This window comes from Linepithema humile, chromosome 3 (genome assembly GCF_040581485.1).
Source record: "Linepithema humile isolate Giens D197 chromosome 3, Lhum_UNIL_v1.0, whole genome shotgun sequence".
Classification (NCBI taxonomy): domain Eukaryota; kingdom Metazoa; phylum Arthropoda; class Insecta; order Hymenoptera; family Formicidae; genus Linepithema; species Linepithema humile.
The window spans coordinates 20,930,629-20,953,561 of NC_090130.1; the positions used below are offsets into that span (position 1 = coordinate 20,930,629).

The 22,933-nt window shown below is 33.0% G+C and overlaps 6 protein-coding genes across 27 annotated transcripts in view; 3 read left to right on the top strand and 3 right to left on the bottom strand.

The window, feature by feature from the left end:
- Positions 1–116: 116 nt before the first annotated feature.
- LOC105668673 (A disintegrin and metalloproteinase with thrombospondin motifs 7-like) lies at positions 117–3,755 on the bottom strand. The gene is made up of 5 exons (XM_012361139.2): positions 3,485–3,755; positions 3,170–3,382; positions 2,277–3,013; positions 1,630–1,994; positions 117–1,572 (listed from the first exon to the last, which is right to left on the bottom strand). Exons 1-5 carry the CDS (start codon positions 3,599–3,601, stop codon positions 1,004–1,006), a joined length of 2,001 nt encoding a protein of 666 aa, XP_012216562.2. The 5' UTR covers positions 3,602–3,755; the 3' UTR covers positions 117–1,003.
- A 43-nt stretch (positions 3,756–3,798) lies between these two features.
- Positions 3,799–7,430, bottom strand: LOC105668671 (A disintegrin and metalloproteinase with thrombospondin motifs adt-2-like). 2 transcript variants are annotated; one of them, XR_010889493.1, is made up of 6 exons: positions 7,176–7,430; positions 6,861–7,073; positions 6,005–6,714; positions 5,362–5,744; positions 4,680–5,306; positions 3,799–3,930 (listed from the first exon to the last, which is right to left on the bottom strand). XR_010889493.1 is itself a non-coding variant. In XM_067352608.1 (5 exons), the coding sequence occupies exons 1-5, from the start codon at positions 7,290–7,292 to the stop codon at positions 4,744–4,746; spliced, it is 1,986 nt and encodes a 661-aa protein (XP_067208709.1). In that variant the 5' UTR covers positions 7,293–7,430; the 3' UTR covers positions 3,799–4,743. The 2 variants fall into 2 exon arrangements, 1 of the variants encoding a protein (XP_067208709.1); XM_067352608.1 differs by having other exon boundaries at positions 3,799–5,306.
- A 2,230-nt stretch (positions 7,431–9,660) lies between these two features.
- Positions 9,661–11,664, top strand: LOC105668662 (alpha- and gamma-adaptin-binding protein p34-like). Its single transcript, XM_012361124.2, has 6 exons — positions 9,661–10,083; positions 10,229–10,398; positions 10,470–10,584; positions 10,675–10,824; positions 10,905–11,015; positions 11,100–11,664. Exons 1-6 carry the CDS (start codon positions 10,020–10,022, stop codon positions 11,270–11,272), a joined length of 783 nt encoding a protein of 260 aa, XP_012216547.1. The 5' UTR covers positions 9,661–10,019; the 3' UTR covers positions 11,273–11,664.
- Positions 11,665–11,812: 148 nt separating this feature from the next.
- Positions 11,813–16,417, top strand: AlaRS-m (alanine--tRNA ligase, mitochondrial). Its single transcript, XM_012361149.2, has 12 exons — positions 11,813–12,421; positions 12,494–12,667; positions 12,742–13,082; positions 13,323–13,604; positions 13,699–13,843; positions 13,914–14,086; positions 14,173–14,498; positions 14,585–14,840; positions 14,966–15,361; positions 15,434–15,778; positions 15,850–16,033; positions 16,101–16,417. The coding sequence occupies exons 1-12, from the start codon at positions 12,239–12,241 to the stop codon at positions 16,335–16,337; spliced, it is 3,042 nt and encodes a 1,013-aa protein (XP_012216572.2). The 5' UTR covers positions 11,813–12,238; the 3' UTR covers positions 16,338–16,417.
- Positions 16,418–16,473: 56 nt separating this feature from the next.
- Positions 16,474–22,481, bottom strand: PTPMT1 (protein tyrosine phosphatase, mitochondrial 1). 14 transcript variants are annotated; one of them, XM_067352642.1, is made up of 6 exons: positions 21,508–21,651; positions 19,075–19,736; positions 17,806–17,948; positions 17,136–17,216; positions 16,800–17,039; positions 16,474–16,713 (listed from the first exon to the last, which is right to left on the bottom strand). In XM_067352642.1, exons 1-6 carry the CDS (start codon positions 21,519–21,521, stop codon positions 16,585–16,587), a joined length of 1,269 nt encoding a protein of 422 aa, XP_067208743.1. In that variant the 5' UTR covers positions 21,522–21,651; the 3' UTR covers positions 16,474–16,584. The 14 variants fall into 14 exon arrangements, with proteins under 14 accessions (XP_067208743.1, XP_067208741.1, XP_067208742.1 ...); XM_067352640.1 differs by having other exon boundaries at positions 19,663–19,736; positions 21,445–21,644; XM_067352641.1 differs by lacking the exon at positions 21,508–21,651 and adding an exon at positions 20,617–20,679 and having other exon boundaries at positions 19,663–19,736.
- Tomosyn (syntaxin-binding protein tomosyn) overlaps positions 20,685–22,933 on the top strand; it is a 35,276-nt gene continuing 33,027 nt past the window's right edge. For all 8 annotated transcript variants that reach the window (XM_067352574.1, XM_067352573.1, XM_012361141.2 and 5 more), the window contains exon 1: positions 20,685–21,029. In XM_067352574.1, coding sequence (XP_067208675.1) covers positions 20,910–21,029 — 120 coding nt within the window. In that variant the 5' untranslated portion in view covers positions 20,685–20,909. The remainder of the gene's footprint in view (positions 21,030–22,933) is intronic.

The window sequence follows — 22,933 nt, forward strand, 5'->3', positions numbered from 1 at the left end:
GCACTTTTATATATTACAAATTTTTATATACTTATTTTATAAGACACTTATATTTGTTATATTAGAAGATCGCGTAAGAAATACATACTGTTATCGGAGTTTAAGAACATAATGTGTGACACCTATTGTATATATTTTTAACGCTTATACATACACATATCTGTTTCTTTTTCAGTTTCGTATCATTTGTACATTTGACATGAGATACTTGCAATAACGGTAAAGTTTTAAAACATACAATTTTTGTTCGAAATGTAGAAAATGTAATTTTATTTACAAAAATTTCAATTATTTACAAATGTCAAATTTTAATTGATGACAATCGAATTTTTTTTAGGGTCACAAAAGCATTACATTGCGCGCACTGTCTTTTCGTGCGCAATTATCAAATAAAATACAATTGGAAACTATATTAAAATACAATTCAAAATTTACGTTTTATTATAATTTATTAAATGATTGATACTAATCATAAAAATAAAAAAAAATGTAAATACTAGCATTAATGATATAGCAATAAAAATGCTGATCTATGCAACTTTGCATAATAATTGTATATCAAATTAAAATCATATTGTAATCTAATGTAGATATAGATAAAGTTTTATATTTTACAAAATCTACGAAATCTAAATAAGAAAAAAAGGACTTCTCAGGTCGTAAGACCAAATAATTGGAATATTATAATATTATTTTTATGTCGATATAGTTGTAATATATATTTCTTTGTAATTAAAAAAATAAATGGCACGAGTAGCACGTTCTTATGCGACTAGAAAAACAAAATTACTTAATACATTCCTTTTTACAATCACAAAACCCAAAAATCATATTCACTTAACATATCTTATATTTCTAAGAAACGCCGAAATTATTTTTGTACACAAACAAATAACAAATAATGTCTGGTATAAAACAATTTAAAAATTATTGACTCACGCGCGTTTTGCCATTCTTCTTTCTTTGGATAACTCATTAATACATATGGATAGTGTCTTTATCATTATTCTTCGAATGAATAGCTTTGCGGCAGACAATAATGCTGGCGGCAGTAATAATTTTCACCATTTTCTTCGTGACACCACGTTCCATCCGGAAAATATGGGTTGATATCATAGTCGAGCATTTTGAAGCGTAAGTTTGCTGTGTCATAAGAAGGATGTTTCTTTCGTACACAGTGTATAGTACAGGCTATCCACGGTTTATCGACTTCATGGGGAGCCTGCCATTCCGGCTTCGTTTCCAGTTCGAATATGGTACGGCTGAATTCGGTGCATTTCATAGTCGTGAACTCGGTGATTGTTGTACGTTTTTCACTACAGAGTGAAGAATCATCGCACAAAACCACGTCGTAATATGGTCCAATGCAATTGGCTGTTCTGTGAGTCTCATGTTTGCAAAAACGTCGTCTGACTAATGCACCTTTAGATTTTGGCAAACAACTGCTTTTACAGGTGTTTTCCTTCCATTCACTCCAGTTATCGTCTTTACAATACTTAAAAATGTATGGCGGCTCGATAATGGGCACGCATTCTCCTCCGCGACATTCCTTCCCGTGTGCGCAAACAGTTCCTGAAAGAAAATCGATAAATTTAACGCTGTAATATTTAGTAAAAATAAAGGACGTACCTGCAAGCGCCGGTCCCGTAAAATGATACGTATTCTTGTGAGGAGTTTCGCATTGTAAATTTTGACATATATCATATAACGTGACTACGTTTGCATCCTTATCTCGCAAAAATAATTCGCATTGTGCTTTGGCAGTCCATTCTCTTCCGGGTAAATTGTGATAACTCCGATTTTCAAATAGGTATGCGTCATTTTCGGGTTCGACATGATCTCGAAGACATGACCAGTATCCCGTCGAGAATAGCCATCTCATATTCGTACGACTATACTCGGACCAAAAGATCTGACTTTGATTGGTCTCGTAAGCTGCCATTATGTATTCGTATTTGTCTCCCGCATTTTTTGTATCATGTTTCAATCCCAAACTGTTGAATACTTAAATAATTAATCTTCAAAAAGTGTTTTACACTGCATTATTTTAATAAAATATTTTCAAATATTTTATAATATATTCATAATTAACGTTCTGGACAATTAAAGTATTAAATTTCTTAGAAATGAAAGTTAGGAAGAGAGAGTTTTTCTACTTGTTGACTTTAAACTGTACGATTAAATAAATTTTAATATAGAAAGTAATTTTTACTTATTTTATACATATCAAACTAGTATATAGAAAGTTACATGTGACTTAAAATGTATACACTTACACATGAGCAATTTCATGGGCAGCAACGGAAGATGAACTTAAACCCGAAGGTATCATTTCAGATGGAGCACGAAACTCTACTATCGCGCATGATTTATTTGCAGTGCATATGCCATTGGAGTAAGATGCTCCCAGAGTGACATAACTCTTCAAATCGTTCGCCAAATATTTATAAAGATTTATTCCGGTTAGATAAAGGCCAATGTCCCAATGACGCGGATCATTATCACGTAAAGGATTGTACATTCTCGCGTAATTGCAGAACGTATTCAGCAATTTCTTATAGTCGCTGTCAACAACTGGCAAATTTATTGGTTGTTTTTCCATAATTTCCAATCGTTTCAACGAAATATCGATGGAGACACCCAAACTCGGATGATGGAATATAGCCTGAATACGATTCACATACGCTAATATCATATAGCGTATCTTTTCTTTATCGTTGTCCAGAAGAAACATGAATGTGCTATATGCTGCTTCGTCAAAAAAAACGGCAAGTTCTATGGTTAACTTTTGTTGCGCATTTCGTACGCGACGTCGCTTCGGTTTATATTTGTTCCAATAATTTAGATTTAAATCACTAAAATATTGCAGTGACGTTTCAATAAGATGAGGTTGGCCAAATGAAAGATTAATTTGTTCTTTAACGCAAAAATCATCGATTAAAAACGGAGGCGCAAAGTCGTTCCGCAAAGGCCGTATCTCTAATGTGACGTTTTTCACAAAAATAAATCCTTCCTATTTTTAAAAAAGATATACATATTTGCTTTTTGTGTGACATGTTTATATACATATATAATAGAGACAAATAAATATTAGCATAAAAAATAGAACATTTTCCAAACAAATTTCATATGACATTTTTCATACTGATCAACTTATTTTTCTACTGACCAATCCATTTTTTTGACAAAAGCTGACGGCCGCAAAACTATCATGATTTTCATGCAAATAGAAACAAGAATTCGATGCTTTATACTGCGACAACTTTTCTGTGACGTTTTTCACATTATATTTCCATAGTTTTAACGCAGACGATACAGTCTGATCGTTTCTACGAAGATTCAGCTGAATCAAATTTCCGAAAACTTTCAGAGTTAATGTTATCTGCAAATTGAATGACAATTAAGAAAAAATAAGATAATACTCAAATAACGCTGTTTTTAGGTGTTGAGCAATAAATAAGATACTACAGTAAAACGAGCATACCTCCTTCGCGTCTGTCGGGTTCCACGCTGGCAGCAATATTATTTCTTTATCTTGCGTGATACAAGCGTACGTTACAATTAATAAAATTAGTAATATGAATTTTAATACAAAAAGCATGTTTTATTTGCGTGTTTCGATTTTAATACTTCAAAATATTTCAAACAGTTAAAGCACTCTTATATATAACAAATGTTTGTGAAGGTACGTCGTAAGACTTTTATATCTGTCATACCTTAGAAGATCGCGTTTAAAACACGTACTGTCATTTAACGAATAGTATGTGACTCTTATTGTATATATTTTCTATGCTTATATATATATATATATATATATATATATATATTTGTTTTTCTTTCAGTTCTGTATTATATATTAGACGTGATACTTGCGTGTGATACTTGCGCGTGATACTTGCGGTAACGATCGACTTTTGGAAAATGCGAATTCTGATCAAAATGTAAAATATGTAATAGTATTGACAAACATTTTAATTATTTACAAATGTCAAATTTTAATTGATGACAATTTAATTTTTTTTTAAATTACTAGAACATTACATTGCGCGCAGTATCTCCTCGCGTGCAAATATAAAACAAAACACAATGAGAAAATACATTAAAATACAATTCAAAATTTACGTTTTATCATATTTTATTAAATGACAGTTATTAACCATAAAAATGCATAAAATATACATTTTAACATTAATAACGAAGCAAAAGATATGCGAACGTCTAAACAATAAAACCGCGAACAATAAAATCTTGCAATAATTTGGTATGAAATTAAATTAATTTTGCAATCATATGTGAATATTGGTGAAATTATATATTCTACAAAATCTACGTAATCTAAATAAAAAACAAAAAAAGGAGCGGGCGACTCGGAGCGTCACAAAGTAATGGTGACATTATAATTATTATTATATTTCTTATTGATATAGTTAGAACATATATATATCTTTGATATACAATATATCTTTGTTATTTTAAAAGAATAAATGACGCCCGTAATACATGCTTATGTGTCCAGTTTAATAAAATTACTTAGTGCGTTTTTCTATCACGAAATCTATCAAAATTTTTTTATGCATTTAATATATCCTATATTCTTAAAAATCGTTAAAATTATTTTTGCACGCAAACGAATAACAAATAATGTCTAGTACAAAACAAATTAAAAATTGTTGACTCACGCGCGTTTTGCAATTTTTCTTTCTCTGGATAACTCATTAATACATATGGACAGTGTCTTTATCATTATTCTTCGAATGAGTAGCTTTCCGGCAAACAATGATGCTGGCGGCAATAATAATCCTCATCATTTTCATTGTGACACCACGTTCCATCCGGAAAATATGGGTTGATATCATAGTCGATCATTTTGAATCGCGGTGTGTAATAAGTAGGATAGTCCTCTCGTTTACAATGTACAGAACAGGCTACCCACGGTTTATCAACTTCATGGGGAGCCTGCCATCCCGCCTTCGCTTCCAGTTCGAATATGGTACGGCTGAATTCGGTGCATTTCATAGTCGTGAACTCGGTGATTGTTGTACGTTTTTCACTACAGAGTGAAGAATCATCGCACAAAACCACGTCGTAATATGGTCCAATGCAATTCGCTGTTATGTGTGTCTCATGTTTGCAAAAACGTCGTTTGACTAATGCGCCTTTAGATTTTTTCAAACAACCGCTTTTACAGGTGTCTTCCTTCCATTCACTCCAGTTATCGTCTACACAATACTTAAAAATGTATGGCGGCTCGATAACTGGTACGCATTTTTCTCCGCGACATTCCTTCCCGAGAGCGCAATAAGTTCCTAAAAAATTCGATAAATTTAGCACTGTAGTATGTAGTCAAAATGAATGACGTACCTGCTAGCGCCGGTCCCGTAAAATAATATGTATTCTTGTGAGGAGTTTCGCATTGTAAACTTTTACATATATCATGTAACGTGACTACGTTCGCATTTTTGTTGCGCAAGAGTAATTCGCATTGTGCTTTGGCAGTCCATTCTCTTCCAGGTAAATTGTGATAACTCCGATTTTTAAATATATATGTGTCATCTTCAAGTCTGACATGATCTCGAAGAAGACACGAATATGCTAAATATAACTTGACTCCCGTCCAGTGTAGCCATCTCATTTCCTTATAACTGTGCTCGGACCATGATATCTGACTTTCGTTGGACGCGTAAGGTGTCATTATGTATTCGTATTTGTCTCCCAAATTTTCTGAATCGTGTGTCAATCCTAAGCTGTTGAACAGATAAATTATTAATCATGAAAATGTGCTTTACTTTGCATTATTTTTAATTGAAATATTTTCTAATATTATATCATTTATTCATAGTTAATATACTGAACAATTAAAGAATCAACGTTCTTAGAAAAATTTCTTTACTTGTTGACTTTAAACTGTTCGATTAAATAAATTCTAATTTAAAATAAAATTTTTATTTATTTTATGCATATAGTATATAGAAAGTTACATATAAACCAGTATATATACACTTACACATGAGCAATCTCATGGACAGCAACAGAAGATGATGTTTTAATTATAGAAGATATGATTTCAGATGTAGCACGGAATTCTGCAATCGCACATGAAGCAGTCCTATTGCATATGTTCCTGGGATTGGATATTCCCAGAACTTTATAAAGATCTATTCCGGTTAAACAAAGGCTAATGTCCCAGTGACGTGGATCATCATCTCGTGGAGGATTGTAAGTTTTCGCGTAATTGCAGAACATACTCAGCATTTTTTTATATTCTTTGTCGAGAACTGGCAAATTTATCGGTTGATTTTCCATAATCTCCAAATATTTCAACGAAATATCGACAGAGACACCTAAACTCGGATGATGGAACATAGCCTGAATATGATTCACATACGCTAATATTATATAGCGTATTTTTTCCTTATCGTTGTCCAGAAGAGGCATGAATGTGCGATATGCTGCTTCGTCGAAGAAAACTGCCATTTCTATGGTTATCTCTCCATGCGTATTTCGTACGCGACGTCGCTTTGGTTTAAAGTTGTTCCAATGATTTAGATTTAAATCACTAAAATATTGCACTGACGTTTCAATAAGATGAGGTTGGCCAAATGAAAGATTAATTTGTTCTTTAACGCAAAAATCATCGATTAAGGACGGAGGCGCAAAGTTGTTCCGCAAAGGCCGTATCTCTAATGTGACGTTTTTCACAAAGATAAATCCTTCCTATTTTTAAAAAGATATATTTGTGTTTTGCGTGACGTGCTTATATATATTACAGAGACAAATAAATATTAGAATTAAAAATAGAACATTTTCCAAATAAATTTCATATAACATTTTTCATACGATCGACTTATTTTTCTACTGACCAATCCATTTTTTTGACAAAAGCTGACGGCCGCAAAACTGTCATGATTTTCATGAAAATAGAAACAAGAATTTGATGCTTTATACTGCGACAACTTTTCTGTGACGTTTTTCACATTATATTTCCATAGTTTTAACGCAGACGATACAGTCTGATCGTTTCTACGAAGATTCAGCTGAATCAAATTTCCGAAAACTTTCAGAGTTAATGTTATCTGCAAATTAAATGACAATTAAGAAAAAATAAGATAATACTCAAATAACGCTGTTGTTGAGCGTTGAGCGATAAATAAGATTCTACAGTAAAATGAGCATACCTCGTTCGCGTCTATCGGGTTCCATGCCGGTAGCAATATTATTTCTCTATCGTGCGAGATAAACGCGTATGTATTATATAATAAAATTATTAATACCAATTTCAGTATAAGAAACATGTTTTGTTTACAATTTTAAATACTTGAAAATATTTCGTTTAAACACTTTTATATATTATAAATTTTTATGTACATACGTTATATCTTCCTTTTATATTTGTTACATCTTAAATAATCGTGTGTGAAATACGTACTGTCGTCTGCGTTTTGGAATATTATGTGACATTGTATTGTATTTATTTTCTATGTTTATATCTAGAATATACGAGGTACTCTAAAATTTATATCTAGAATATACGAGGTACTCTAAAATTTTGACAAAGCGCTTGTGTGCAGGTTGAGCGGACTAAATTGAGTCGAAAAGTTTTCTACTATTTTTCAATATACAAGGTGTTCCATTTTAAAAGACCCATTGGAACATCTTTTTAAAAAAGCGTTTTAGAGAAAAATGTTTTAAACAAAAGTTGTAGGGTTCAGAGGGGGACATCCGATGGTGACATTGGTTTAACTTGAGGTGTACGTGCCAAGGTCATATAGAGGTCAACTTTGTTTTTTTTACATAGAATACCCTATTTTTTATTTTAAAATCTAATAGCTGGTGTCAAGAGTTTTTCAAAACACTATAATGAAGTTATTTTTTATTAAATACTTTTCGAGTATTTATAAAAAAAAAAGTATACAGTTGTATGTTGCAAATTACATATTTTTTCTTAAAAGCAACTATGTGTTTTCTTTATACCAATTGATTTGTCTCATTATTTTGTGCATAAAAGTATTAAGGTAAGATTCTCGAAAACTGAATGTTTTACAAGATATTTTGTATTTTATGTCAAAATACTGTAACTTATAAACCTCATAACTCGAAAAGTACTGAATAAAAAATAACTTTATTATAGTATTTTGAAAAACTCTTGACACCAGCTATTAGATTCTGGAATAAAAAATAGAGTGTTCCATTTAAAAAAATAATGTTAACCTCCATATGACCTTGGCACGTACATCCTATGTTAAACCAATGTCACCATCGGATGTCCCCTTCTGAACCCTACAATTTTTGTTTAAAACGTTTTTCTCTAAAACGTTTTTCTAAAAAGATATTCCAATGGGTCTTTTAAAATGAGATATTCTGTATATGCTATATGCTTACATATATATTTTTTTTTATTTTATTTTTATATTATATATGTATTTGATATGTAATACTTGCGATAACAGTGGAATTTTGGAAAATGCGATTTTTGACCAGTACGTAAAATATATAATATTATTGGCAAACATTTTAATTATTCACGAACATCAAATTTTCATTTACAATAGTTTAATTTTTTTAAGAGTAACTAGAACATTTTTTACATTGCGAGCACTATCAAGTAAACGATTCCAAATAATTAATGATACGCATTTGGCACCATAAAGACTCGTCTTAATATATGCATACATACTATTCATTTTTAATTTTTTTATTTCGTTTAATATTGATTTTTATTGCTCAGCTGATTTTGTCTTTTAATCATTATGTTATTATTCAGATTTTATAAACAAAACATTGATTTTTCTGTAAACCAAATTTTTCAAATATTTGTTGAAACAGTTTTAATTATTTTAATAAATTTGATAGGAGCGTAAAGAGCCAACAGCCAGATATTCGTGCGAAGGTTATCGTGTATTAATTTATAACCATTGAACAATACATTAAAAAACAAACGTTTCAGCCTGTCATCAGGCCTTTATCAATGTTATTACAAAATTCAATAAATACGCAACGCAAAAATTAAATACAAAAAACGAAGTAATATTGACATAATAAACTGAAGAGTAGTTAAACACATTGAGGTTTCAACCATCACATTATATGGTTCTAAGTTTTTTCTCCTACCTCGTTCCATCTTGTGTGGACGAGCTTTCTACTATGTTTAACACAATTTAACGTGGTTTTAACTACTCTTCAGTTTATTATGTCAATATTACTTCGTTTTTTGTATTTAATTTTTGCGTTGCGTATTTATTGAATTTTGTAATAACATTGATAAAGGCCTGATGACAGGCTGAAACGTTTGTTTTTTAATGTATTGTTCAATGGTTATAAATTAATACACGATAACCTTCGCACGAATATCTGGCTGTTGGCTCTTTACGCTCCTATCAAATTTATTGATTTTAACAATCATCAGAGCCTGATACATCTATAATTTTTAATTATTTTATTTTATAGTAAATATTTCATTTTCAATATTTAATCTTTATTCTTAATCCTAATATTTTCCCCATTGCAATTATTTAACGTTATGTGACAACAAACGAGCGATGACGTTGCCTTCGTTGCCGATAAAGAGATAGAAATAGTATATCTGCTCTTTTTTAACGTCCGAAGCTAGTCAAAGTCCGGAGCTTACATGTACGTGGTTTGCGCATGTGTATGGTATTCCCTCTGCGCCTCCACTCATGTTGTTTGCGTCTCTAATCTGGCGTCCACTGGTGTCTCTGATTGCAATATAGGTAGTGATAGGTAGTAAAGACTTGACGTGAGATGTTCCGAATTCTAATAATTCTTTCACTGTAAATAAGGAAGCATACCAATCCTAAAGTCAGTGTTCGTAAGGAAATTGTATTACTTAAATCGGCTATATATACACATATATATGCAAGAATATTCATATTGCGTTTTAAAAAAGATAACCTAACTTGTGTATGTTATGTATATATAATTAAAATTCTTATTTACATAGATCAAAGTTTAGTCAGATTTTATTGACAATTCTTTAGTACACATTTTAGTTTTTGTTCATAATGAACTTACCCCGAGTATTGATTGTTAGTACAAAGGAAGGGAAGGCTAAAGAAATTGCAGAAAGTAAGTACAAATATTTTTATCATATATGTAAAATTCATACCTTTTGCACAATTTTTAACTACACTTTTATTGTTTGGATGTATTGTCACCTACTTTAGTAATATATATTATATTATTATTATTATTTTGTATGTGTCTTGTATAGACATAGGTGCAGAACGTTTATCCGAAGAAGGTGATATTGTAAATTACTTATGGAACATTGACAATAAGTATTATACATCACAGGTTCTAATATGTATCACGGAAAGCATATCTCAGAAATTTTTGGTGGAAGGAATCAACGCATTGATCATATATCATGATCCACAAGCAGTAAGACATATAATTGCAACTGAAAATAATAGCAATTGAATTAATGTCTTGATGGCAATTGATTTCTGTAGGACAAAGTGGATCAAGAACTAGAATATTTGGCATCCTTGATCACTTCATTAACAACAGCAGAGATACTTTTATTTTCCTGTAATGCAATATCTGATGTGCTTCTTCGTGATAAAGGTTGGTTTATATAGTGATGGAAAATATTGGTATTGATTATAATGTGTAAATTTGCTGTGATTTAATTGCAAATATTTTTACATATTTCAGTTTTAAATTGGTGTTTAAGCCATAAGTTTGAACTGGTTGAATTAGAACAAACAGGAAATACAGAACCTGATCCAGAAGGTAACAAATATGGCATTGAAAGGATAGTAGAAGCTCTACATGCTCACACGTGGCCAAATATTGTACTTAAAGGTTGTATATCAAACTTCTGTTAAAATAGATATTTATTTTTCTTTTTACGTATAGAAAAGCTAAAGTATATTTTATTATAGATAAACCAAGTACAGCAGAAACATTAGAAGTAAATGATATTGGAGAGCAGTTCGAAAATATTCAATTAACCCGTGATACTTCGGAAAGACTACAAATGCAAGATATGCTTGGTTGGTACTAATTGTGTACCAAATAAAGACAAATTTATATAAACGTTATTATATATTTTATCGAAATTTATTTTTTTTTTTTAGAAAGCATCATGGATAGTGAAAATGCAGATTTTGGAGAGTTATTTGGTCAATTTATGGCTATGAAGGAACATGCAGCATCTTTACCAACAAATGAGAGACGTATAATGGCAGAACAAGTAGTTACTGCCTTTTGGAAAGCTATGGGTGGTGATCTTCTAGAAATTGAGGATTAAACTTGACCCAAGTATCAGTATATTGTTTAAATTAACTATAAATTACTTAGATTCATTTTTGAATTTATTTGAGATGTACTAGCAAAATTTTAAGATAAAATACAATTTTAATATAAAGATCTATCAGAACGATGTATGTATTAAGAATGAACGATGGAAAAAAATATATTGTTAAAAAGAATTCTGTATAACGTAAATGTTCATGTTTCATAAGAATAAGATAAGTAAATTTTTATATATTATGTATACGCATCTCTCTCAGCTATAAAATATATATAAAAATATAACGTCATGACTGATGTATGTATTAATATTGTTTGATGTTTGGTGTTTGATATTTGATGCAGTAGCTGTAATTTTCCCAATAAAGAAACTCACTTGCTTTTGTCTAATTATGTTTTCCTAATGATTCTTATATACAAAAATGCATCACATTAGCGTGATTTACCGAGATTTTTGTTACGTGTAAATTATAATACATAGAAATTTCAATAAATTTTGCAATTAAAGCGGTTCTCAAAATTATTATAATGTTTTAAATTTTATTGTAAGCATTTCCATAGGGATTAAATTTATGTAATACCGAAAACTACTCGATTTTACTTCCCAAGTTCTATTTTATATTACGTGTTTATTCAATTCAAGAATGAACTGGACCTTCCTCTTCTCTCCTGTCATCAATCTGTTCTCTTTTATGTGTGCTATATTATATTTTATATATTTTATATTAGAATAAAAAAGATAAGCGTTATAGAGAAATTAAAAATAAGGAAAGGTATAGAAAATGCAATTATAAGAAGCAGACATTTTGCCGATCAGCTGATCAGCTGTGCGCAGTATAGACCGGTGCTGAACAGCTCTTAATATATACATGTGGATTTTTTTAACACTTTGTAAAAACGGATTATATTCGTTATTTATATTGTATATTATCTATAGGCCATAAATAATCCTATAACAAAAAGAATGATTTTTTTTAAGTTAATTCGTCCATACAGCCAGTGCACAAATCATAAGTCTGCTAACCTGATTAGAAAAGAGTTTGTAGATTATTTTACAAAGGATTTAAAACACAATGTTATTCGTTCCAGTCCTGTATCACCAATTACTGATCATTCACTCGCATTTGTCAACGCTGGCATGAATCAGGTACGTTCCACCTGCGTTTTACCTGTATTTGACAAGTGTCGATAAACATTGCTTACTTTGTAACATCTTTAGTTCAAAGGAATTTTCTTAAATCACCACGAGCCACCTGCGATGAAAGTTGTGAATTCACAAAAGTGTATCAGAGTCGGCGGTAAACACAACGATTTAAGTGTCGTTGGTAATGATAGTTACCATCACACATTCTTTGAAATGCTAGGCAACTGGTCTTTCGGGGATTATTTTAAGGTATGATATAGATATGAGAAGATATCTTATATTGTTTAATACCTCATATTGTACAATCAAATTTCTGTTTTTAGGAAGAAGCTTGCTCCTACGCTTGGAATCTTTTAACAAATGTGTATGGTATACCCAAAGAATATCTGTATGTAACATACTTTGGTGGTAATGAGGAATTGGGCATGGGACCAGATATGGAGTGCAAGGATATTTGGTTGAGACTCGGTCTTCCAGAATGCAGAGTTCTACCTTTCGGCATGCGAGAGAATTTCTGGGAAATGGGTATGTCAGGTCCCTGTGGACCCTGCACAGAAATACACGTAGACTACATGAAACGACCTGCCAATCAAGCCGCACGAGTAAATAAAGGATATGCTGATCTTATGGAGTTATGGAATATAGTTTTTATACAATATGAGAGGTAAGTTGTTAATCTGTGTATTGAATGTATGAGATATGTACCTTAAATTCTGTAAATCATGTAATAATATGTTTTTGCATATATTTTATTGCCAACTTTTGTTACCTTCCATATCAATTATGAACTGAACAGTTGTTTTCTTTAAGATTTTTTTTCTGTGTAACGTCACAAAGTTTAATGAATATTAGCAGCTGAAGTAAAATTGCATAGTCTATTCAATGTCATAATATTTTATGTTAGGCTTGCAAATGGATGTATAGTACCTTTACCAAAACATCATGTTGATACAGGCATGGGACTTGAACGATTAGTTACCTTATTACAAGGGAAAAAATCAAATTATGATACAGATCTTTTCCAACCGTTATTCAATGCGATACAAAAGCTATCAAATGCACCGGAATATAAAGGAACATTTGGCAATAATGATACAGGCCAGATTGATTATGGCTACAGAATCCTAGCAGATCATGTGAGAATGGTTACTGTTGCGCTGGCTGATAACATGCTACCTGAGCAACAGTATGTTTTCTACAATTTTATATACTGTATTATCATATGATATAATATTGTACTCTAAATTGTATTATAAATTAATAAAAGAATGTATTTGCAGTCCAAAACTACGAAGGGTATTACGAAGTGCGATAGACATAGGAGAGAAAATATTCAGGAAAAGTGGCATAGTTGCCAAGCTTACCTGTAATGTGACTGATAACTTAGGTGAAGCTTATCCAGAATTGTACAATAATCTGAAACAGGTAATATAAGATAAAATTAGTTTTGTTAAGATATTTTTATATTTCAATGTTGATGGTTACAATTTGTTAGGTACAAAGGATAATAGACTTTGAAGAAGATTTATTAAAGAGATTGAGGAATACTTCTGGAAAAATGTGGAATAATATGGTTAAAATTCGTCCAGAATTAGCATCGATTACCGATTGGATGGCTCCTGGTTTAGTCGACGGCTATAAAGATCTGCAATCCATGTTGAAAGACTTGTAAGAAGTTTACAATATAAGAAAATTTTCAACAGACATTTTTCTGCGTTTTATGTGTTGCATTAATAATTCACAATTAATTACAGGCGTAAAACCAATGTGTTATCCGGAACCATTGCATTTAAGCTGTATGATACGTACGGCCTTAATTCTGAAACTATAGCGGAGCTAGCACAGATTGAATCATTATATTTCGATGAAGCTGGCTTTGAAAAGGAACTTGATAATCGTAGATATCAATCAAGAATTGGATTAGATAAACGTACCATACTTACCAAGGAATCTTTGAGGATACTGGAAGAAAATCATGTACCTAAAACGAATGATTCATTCAAGTACAATTATACGTATGATGAAAGCAGCTATGAATTTCCAACACTTAATAGTAAACTTCTCGGCATCATTATTAATGGTAATGTTAAAGTAAATCTTATATTTCTACGAAGATATAGCTATATATATAATTGTAAGACTAAATATTTATTTCGTGTATTGTAGGAAACTTAGTCACAAGCAAAAATTGTTCCGAAATTACAACTAATAATAGAATAGCTATAAACATAGACGAGATATTAAATAGTACAGATGAGATTGGTATTATATTGGATAAGACCGTATGTTATTCACTAGAAGGTGGTCAAGTTTCCGACAAAGGAAACATTCGTATTAAGAATTTACTTTTTAACATAAACAATGTCAGAAAGGTAAATGGCTATGTAATTCATTTGGGACATTTTGCCAAAACAGATGCACCGTAAGTACTTTTCATGTTTCTACATTGAGATTGTTGAATAAAGCTTCAATTGGAATTATACACAAAAATTCGACTATCGTACAAATTTTATCATAATCTATACATGTGGAATTATATATTTTTAGCACATCAGAGCTGCAGTTACAAATGGAAGATGATTGTTTAGTTAATATAGAGCCGAATATTCGTGTTGGAGCTATGAAACATCATACAGCAGCACACTTATTGAATGCAGTCGTGAAACATGTTATGCAAGTTGCTCATCAACGTGGTTGTGCAGTCGATATGGACAGTTTAAAATTACAGTTCAATTCATTTGGTGAACAACTTACATCAAAACAAATGAAGATAATAGAAGATTGCATTAATAACAACATAGAATCTCGTGCCGCAGTAACTGTGCAAACGTTAAATTCGCTGGAATTGTTAAAACAAAACGACATTACACTGCTCCCTGGAGAAATATATCCTTACACTGGTATTAGAGTCATAGAAATAAACACTGACGATCTGAAAGCGAAGTGAGTCAAAGTTCATAATTTAATATTATAGAATATTCTGAACTCGTATTAATATCTATTTTGTATGTTTAGAGAAGCATGTTGCGGTACGCATGTTCATAATACAGGTGTATTGCAATACTTTTGCTTTTTGGCGTACACCTCAAAGGGAGCCACGAAGCGCACTGTTAAAGCTGTTGTTGGCGACAGAGCTTTACGTATGAAAGAAGCCGGTGAACGAATATGGAAGAGAATTGTGGAGCTAGAAGCTACAAGTGACAAGTTTACATATGAACTATTTAACGCAGAAATAAATCGAATAAAACAGGAAATCAATGATGAAAATATACTATTACCGTACTTGATTAAGGAGAAATGCTTGACACATCTAGAAAAATTGAGCAAAACAGTGTGGTTACGCGAGAAAGAAAACGAAAAGTATGTAATATTACATTCTCATTATTTGTATGAATCTTCTTATTTGTAATTAACTCTTATCAATTTTATAGAGCTTGTATAATTCGTGAAATCAGTAATGCCGCTGATTCGTCATCCCGTTGTCTTGTGCATTGTCTGAAGAAGAATCCTACACATTTGTCACTGCACGAAATCGTATCCTTCTTTTCTGAAACGCCAATCTTAATTCTATCTCATATCAATGGATCTGTGAAAGCGAGATGTTCTGTACCACAGGTATTGTTTTATTTATACATTTAAATGAATAAATATATAAGTATATAATAAATCATTAATATTGTAGGAAACGATTTCTAATACATTCAATGCACAGACGTGGATGGATATTGTCCTACAAGTGTTTAATGCAGAGCATAGACTTGTTAAGGGATTCAACCCAATGTTAGTGGCAAGTATGAAGTCTACACAAGTATCACAGAATGATTTTCAGATATATATGGAAAAAGCTATTATGCAGGCTACTAGATTTGCGTCTGTACATTTACAAAAAACGGAACCTATTAATTATAAGAATCAATGAATGAATGAATGAACTTGTCACATAATCTTATGATTGACATTAGAAAAATGCGGCTGTAATAAATTCATATTTATAATGGATTATTTTCTTTTTACTCTATCTCTTTCGTTCAAGTGAACATATATGCTAGGCAATATAGTATTTAAATAATATAAATCAACTTTTATTTATACATTTCCACGTATATAAATAATTTGATTAACAATATATAAATTTTAATTACATTTAAATTTAAATTAGGCTTCAATTATGACTTGGATTGTATATGTTTCGTATAAAATTGCTTTAGTGCTGACCATTGTGCTATATGGAGCAATATATGTGGCCTCTTCATTTGCATATGATTTACTGCTTCTTCAGGCGTCCAATTATTTTTCTAGAACAAAGAAGAAAAGAACATTTTACTGCCAATGGCTTAAAAACTTTTCAATTTTACATTTAAATCACATCAAATGATCTCACTATTATTAAGTAACATGCGACCAATGTTGCACTTCTTGTTCTTCCGGCTTTACAATGAACATAAACCGTGCCAGGATTATTCTTATCACCAACAAAACCCGATTCACCTAGTTTTTTAGTTGATACATTGCGGAATTTATTAATAAAGTTCACACCATTCTGCAATTTTTCTTGTGAAGGTGCTTGAAAAATATCCGTTGTAGACAATTGCAGAAAGTCTATGTTATGCATCCGCCACTCCTAAGGAAGGAAAAGAATATTATTACATGTGTGATTACTTTACACTAACTTACCGCGTCGCTTTTATTTTCAAAATTTAAATTTTACTACTATTACCTTCTCTGTATTAGATAATAAATACAGTTCATAGTCTTCATTCATGGATACAACAGCTTTAACATTCTCATCCTCAATTAACTAAAATAGAAAAAAAAACAACTGTAAGATGTGAACAGTACGTAATAATTTTATTTGAACAATTGCATTATAGTTTAATAGCTGCTACACACGAAGTTATATTTATCCAAATGATTGATACATGATTGAGACGCAATTAATATATGATCAGAGTATGATGACTTTCAATTTATTACATATGTACATATGTGTCATATATAAAGCATTATATATGAAATGTTTTTATAAATCTATATATAAAAAAGATGTTTATAAATCTGACATTTATATAAAGAAAACATATAAATACATATAAATAAATAGATAAAGATAAAGTAGTCATACATGTAAAAATAATATTGTCATTAAAATTGGATTTTAGAAGCTTAAATTTCAATTCTTTCTCTTCAATTTTTGTTAAAAAGCCAACACGTTTGTTAAATTTTCTAATATAAATTCTAGCAAAATTATGTAAAGTATTTCATACGCGAATACACGTTGATTAAATTTTGTTTTATTTTTGCATAGCACAATATTCGACTTGGAATAAAAAATTAAACAAAAAATAAAAATTATGAAACTAGTGTGCAAATTACACATAAAAACATACCTGTTTTGTCATCCGCCGAAATGGCAAGGCACCCAATATAACAGTTTCGTCTATTCTGTCATACCAATTTCGAGTCGTGATCTTTTCCATAACGACATTGTAAAACAAGGATGGATAAAATGTTATCCTCGCAAACATTTTTGCTACAAATTAATTTCAAGAAATATTGTATTAGTTCGAATAATAATTTAGATGTTTTAAGGCGTTTAAAAATCGTAGTAAAATGTGCGCATGTTTCACTTTTCAAATTTCCGATCAAGTATCTACAACGATAAATTCGATTTCTAAAATTAAATCTTATTTAATGTTCCCGTTATTTTATTTCCGATATAATATATTTGTGTATAACTTGTTTTGAAAACGTTACCACTGGAAGAAACGGAAGGAATGCCTTTCACAGCAGAAGTGAACGAGCAAATTCGTAAGCGACCTTTTTCTACTCAAGTGGAAAGAGAAACATAACTGGATTTCAAGATGATGGTGGGGAAAATCGTCGACGTAATCAGTGTTGTAACCTATATATATATATATATAAAATGTTTCTTTTTTACTTAAAATATGTAAGTAATGTAAATTTTTTCATACAATATAACAATATTTAATAATATATAAAAATCTGCCGGTCAGAGGTTACAATAATTGATTACGTTGACGATTTTTCACCATCATATATATATAAAATTATAATCTTGACCAAATTTTTAAGTTTAAAAATGTCAAGATTATAATTTTTTTTAAGCGCAAATTTTCTAAGTATTCAAGTTCCCATATAATCAGGATTATTCAAATATAAGATAGCATATAACATTTTAAAACTTATATTTTTCAATTAAACTTTTATATAAATTAATTTATAACAAATATGTTTATACAGTTATTAGCATCATCAAGCTATATCAAGGTTGCATTGTGACGTTTCTAGCAAATCTAAATCTAAGCAGTAAGATCCGAACTCCCCTTTTCTGAATAAGCTAACAAAGTAATCTGCTGCAAAATGGAAATCTGGTTTGACATCTAATCGCCCATCGTAGCCTTTTACTTTCCTGACTTTTTTCAGCTTTGCAGCAATAAACGTGAGTACGTACATTATGTCATCATTTGGTTCTAGCATACCTAGTTTTTCTACATAATCAAATCGGCTGTTTTTATTTAGCCAAAAAAGTAGATAATTTGCAAGTGCATGCGATCCTATTACATGATCTTGCAGACATCCTACTAAAGCCAGTTTCATGCCTGCATGAATGTCTTTAATAGAAGGAGCTAAAATACCCGGTGTATCAATCAGATACACTAATGGATCTTCTGATATTTTTATGTGTGTCAATACTGATCTTGTGATACCAGCTGTATCGCCAACAGGAGTGCCTTTTCCCAAGCGAAGATAATTACTTCTTAATCGATTAATCAGAGAGGACTTTCCAACATTGGGCACACCAATAACCATAATGGAGTAAGACTCTTGCTCTATTCTGTTGTAACGACTTGAACTTGATATTAAATTTGTGGCTAAAGGTAAGATCTTCTTCATACCTTTGCATTTTTGATCTTTAAGATTTGTAAAGATTACATTGGATAGCCCTTCTCTTTTCAACTTAGAGACTATACTGTCTGAATATTTTGTATCAATCAGATCTTTCTTGCTTAATACAAGTATATGTGGTTTCAAGCCCAACAGAGTCCGGCTAAAATCCGCATAACGTCCAGAAATCGGTACTCTTGCATCATGAACCTCCAGGATGCAATCGATATTTTTCAGTCGCTGTTGCATCTGTTTCAAACCCTTTGTCATATGGCCAGGGAACCACCGCACTACACCATCGTAAACAAACTTTTTTCGCATATTAGCAACTACTATACCTCCAGTGTTTGACATCGTGTTGCAGATCCGAAGTGTACTTGCTGTCCTCAAATAATCGATTTTCTTACCAATTCTAAAACACACGTGACAATCGAAAATTATATGAACAGAATTACAAAATGTTGAAATGTGGATGTATTATGAGGAATAATAAAATATATTCTGTATCATGGTCACGCTGAGATACCTAGAAAATCTTCAAAACATGTTTGGAACAGTTGAAAGAGACAAATCAAACGTCAGTATGAAAAGATATAATAATTCATACAATGACAAATATGGACGAGACAAATGCCACCATTCTCGCCGGTGCAGTTGAGGTTATCGCGACTTATCGCTTGTTCGACCAAATCAAAATAACAATGTGCGCGACCAACGTGAGCCGTGCAAAGGGCACATTTCCATGAGAGACCGAGTTCATACGCAAAATTATGCAACATGATTTATTTAGTATTTTGCTGTTACATAACGCATAGCCTGAATAATGATCGATTATTCATCGTATGGATAATGCGATGGCGTTTACACGGCTTGCGCGGATTTTTTTACGTGCAAAATAACCCAAGAACTAGTTCTCAATAGCTGTATGGGAGCTAATCGGCCAATCATGGATGAGGCTAGCGCGCGATTGCGCGGCCACGCGTGGGCTCGCATTGCGCTCGCGCAGCTCACGCTCGCGGCCGTGCGAAAGTCCACATGAGCCTGTTGCCAGTTATTGATCCTGGCGCGATTAAACAACACTGCATTGCCGTCAACTACGAAAACAATTCTCGCCACGTCTCGGCCGCGCTCGCGTTCGCGTACGGCGTAAAAGCGTTGGCGCGAGGGCCGACGAACGTCTCGTGCACGATTCCAGCTTGCACCCGGAGGACTCGGTGTGCGACGCGAGCAAGCACGCACGTCGCACCGTCTGAGATACGGCGGCTCCGCTGACACATCCGCTGACTACGTACTGTCAAAATGTAGAGGGTTCCACCGCGGCAGCAGCGAGGCAGCGTTCACCGCATTGAGAGAGTCAGCCGCACTAGAAAAAAAAAAGAGGGAAAGAGAGCGAACATGTCATTGGATTTCCGCGAATGAGCTTGAGCTCGAGCCAAGAGCGCGACAGCCTAAATCTCTCGAATCCCGGCCGTGATTTCGCATAGAACGAGAAGCAGACGGGCGGGCGGACGGACGGGCGGACGCACGAACGGCGCGGTTGCACATGTGATCCCCCCCGAGTGGTCGACCCCATTTGGCAGACGCGATGAAGAAGTTCACGATCAAGGGTGTACTCGACGGATTCCGGTCGTCGGTCCCGCAACCCGTCAAGCCCGACCAGGAGATCGTCGAGAACCTGAGACCGGAGCACTTTCAAGTTAAGAAGGTCAGTACCGATACGGCAAAGCGCCTAGTATTGTCCGTACGTCCCAATTTAAAGTGGACCTGTCGATAACTCCCGGTCCGGCGCAGATTTTTCAGACTTTCCATCAAGTCGGAAAACTTTTGTGAAACTCGACGATTCACGAAAGTTCGGGATAATCCCGCGGAATAATTTCCGATAAACGTCTTTTACGGTTACCGCGACGCCTAACGATTAAGCGATACAAGTCACACAGTTAGTAATTTTATGGGTCATCCTCTACTGATAAATAGATGATGTTGACTTTAATGAGGCTTATGCGCGCTTACAATCTATGTTCATGCATCCGTTATGTTACATAATGATCAAAGAGAAAAAAAATTTATATAAAATTTACATCAAAGAGAACGCGAGTTATTAGAGCAATTCAATCACTTACATTTCTCTAAATTCAATTATATTTGTTATATTTTATGTATTACATCCGCATCTTCGTGTGTACCTCTGAACTGTCATCGAACAAAAGCTTCTCCCTCGGGTTTTATCTTACAGCTTGGGCGTTCTGTTCTTCGAATTGTTTCTTTAAGCTGCGCCATCGATATCGAAAGTTCGCGCAAGCTATCGTAACTTCTTGGTATTCATATCACTGAAACATACAATTGGTGTGTCGCATTATTTCTATTAGCATTACGAGTTTCGATTTATCGAAGAAACGAACGTATACAAGATCTCTCGCATCACGCGAATGTATTTTAAAGGACTCGGAAATATACTTTCTTAATTTATATTTTCTTACTCCCGAAATTCTTCTAAAAAAAAATATCCGTTTCGATTACATGCATCTGCATCTATCAAATTTTAAATAATTCCGGGGTCGTCCTTCGGGGTTGATTCGTTTACGAAACACGCGATGCCTTTAGAAAGCAGCTTGTACGCCCGTTAAGAACCGCAGGTTTGGTTCCGTGTACATAAGCTGAAGAACGTAAACACCCCGGTAGTTGTCGATACTTGCTGTATATCGCACGAGGTATCGCTGCATCTCGCTCGTCAAGTTCGTGCGCCAAAACTGTCCCGTCTATTTACTCGTGCTAGTCGTACGTAACTGTCGGCGAAGTTGATATCGACTATCGCGCTTCGGTACACTTTCGTGCGAATATCCGTTACGCGGTCGAGGAACAGATAACGATATGCAGATATTACGACGCGCACGAGAGAGAACCGGCGGCGTACACGGCAATGCCGATTAGAGGCATGTTTTACATTATACGCTATGAATTTTATTGTACATCTCGCGCGATCGATCTCAATTAAGCACGCCTTTCTTCTTATTTCACACAAGCTAGGCAATTTCGATGAAATTATTTTTGGAATATTTCGCGTAAGAGATCTCTATCGCGTGAGATTTCTATCATACTCGACGAGCTTTCCCCTGACGAAAATTCATTCAGTCTGACTCGTATTGCATTCTTCAGGATCGATTTGTCAGAAATTTTTCAGCTACATTTAAATAAGGTCAAGATTGTAATTTTCATGTCAAGTCACGAACTTGCCGGTGACTGCGGCGTATGACTTCATGTCGAACGCGTTGCATTTGTCCTTGCTGAAATCATCGCTCGATGCGTAGGTGATCAGACAGCCATTGCAGATATTTTAACTTTCCCGCTGTGACGAAGAATAGCACTTTGCATATCAAGTTTTTTTCTTTTACTTCGCGCGTATTGCTCATCGACATTTTCATGGTGAAAATATGATCGGGAGTTGTTGGAATTTTTTTACGAGTTCTGAAAAGTAGTTATCAAACACGGCGCGTATGCAACTTGCAATTAGCTTTGCCGGAGAGCGAAGTACGTAATCTCAAATCTGTGCTTATCTTATATTCTCTTCCGCGTTGACATTTATGCATTTATGAACGACAATAACGTTTGTAT

What these genes read in the sequence shown, in the direction of transcription:
- LOC105668662 (XM_012361124.2), top strand. Translation starts at nt 10,020, where the DNA reads ATGAACTTACCCCGAGTATTGATTGTTAGTACAAAGGAAGGGAAGGCT. An exon ending in GGCTAAAGAAATTGCAGAAA is followed by an intron (nt 10,084 to 10,228) that starts GTAAGTACAAAT and finishes TGTCTTGTATAG; the next exon opens with ACATAGGTGCAGAACGTTTA. An exon ending in ACAAATGCAAGATATGCTTG is followed by an intron (nt 11,016 to 11,099) that starts GTTGGTACTAAT and finishes TTTTTTTTTTAG; the next exon opens with AAAGCATCATGGATAGTGAA.
- PTPMT1 (XM_067352642.1), bottom strand. An exon ending in GTATCTGATTGATACACCGG is followed by an intron (nt 17,949 to 19,074) that starts GTATTTTAGCTC and finishes ATTAATTTGTAG; the next exon opens with CAAAAATGTTTGCGAGGATA. An exon ending in TTCGGCGGATGACAAAACAG is followed by an intron (nt 17,217 to 17,805) that starts GTATGTTTTTAT and finishes TTTCTATTTTAG; the next exon opens with TTAATTGAGGATGAGAATGT.
- LOC105668671 (XM_067352608.1), bottom strand. Translation starts at nt 7,292, where the DNA reads ATGTTTCTTATACTGAAATTGGTATTAATAATTTTATTATATAATACA. An exon ending in ACCCGATAGACGCGAACGAG is followed by an intron (nt 7,074 to 7,175) that starts GTATGCTCATTT and finishes TTTAATTTGCAG; the next exon opens with ATAACATTAACTCTGAAAGT. An exon ending in TACGGGACCGGCGCTAGCAG is followed by an intron (nt 5,307 to 5,361) that starts GTACGTCATTCA and finishes CGAATTTTTTAG; the next exon opens with GAACTTATTGCGCTCTCGGG.
- AlaRS-m (XM_012361149.2), top strand. Translation starts at nt 12,239, where the DNA reads ATGATTTTTTTTAAGTTAATTCGTCCATACAGCCAGTGCACAAATCAT. An exon ending in CTTTCGGGGATTATTTTAAG is followed by an intron (nt 12,668 to 12,741) that starts GTATGATATAGA and finishes TTCTGTTTTTAG; the next exon opens with GAAGAAGCTTGCTCCTACGC. An exon ending in TGTACAATAATCTGAAACAG is followed by an intron (nt 13,844 to 13,913) that starts GTAATATAAGAT and finishes ACAATTTGTTAG; the next exon opens with GTACAAAGGATAATAGACTT.
- LOC105668673 (XM_012361139.2), bottom strand. Translation starts at nt 3,601, where the DNA reads ATGCTTTTTGTATTAAAATTCATATTACTAATTTTATTAATTGTAACG. An exon ending in ACCCGACAGACGCGAAGGAG is followed by an intron (nt 3,383 to 3,484) that starts GTATGCTCGTTT and finishes TTCAATTTGCAG; the next exon opens with ATAACATTAACTCTGAAAGT. An exon ending in TACGGGACCGGCGCTTGCAG is followed by an intron (nt 1,573 to 1,629) that starts GTACGTCCTTTA and finishes ATTTTCTTTCAG; the next exon opens with GAACTGTTTGCGCACACGGG.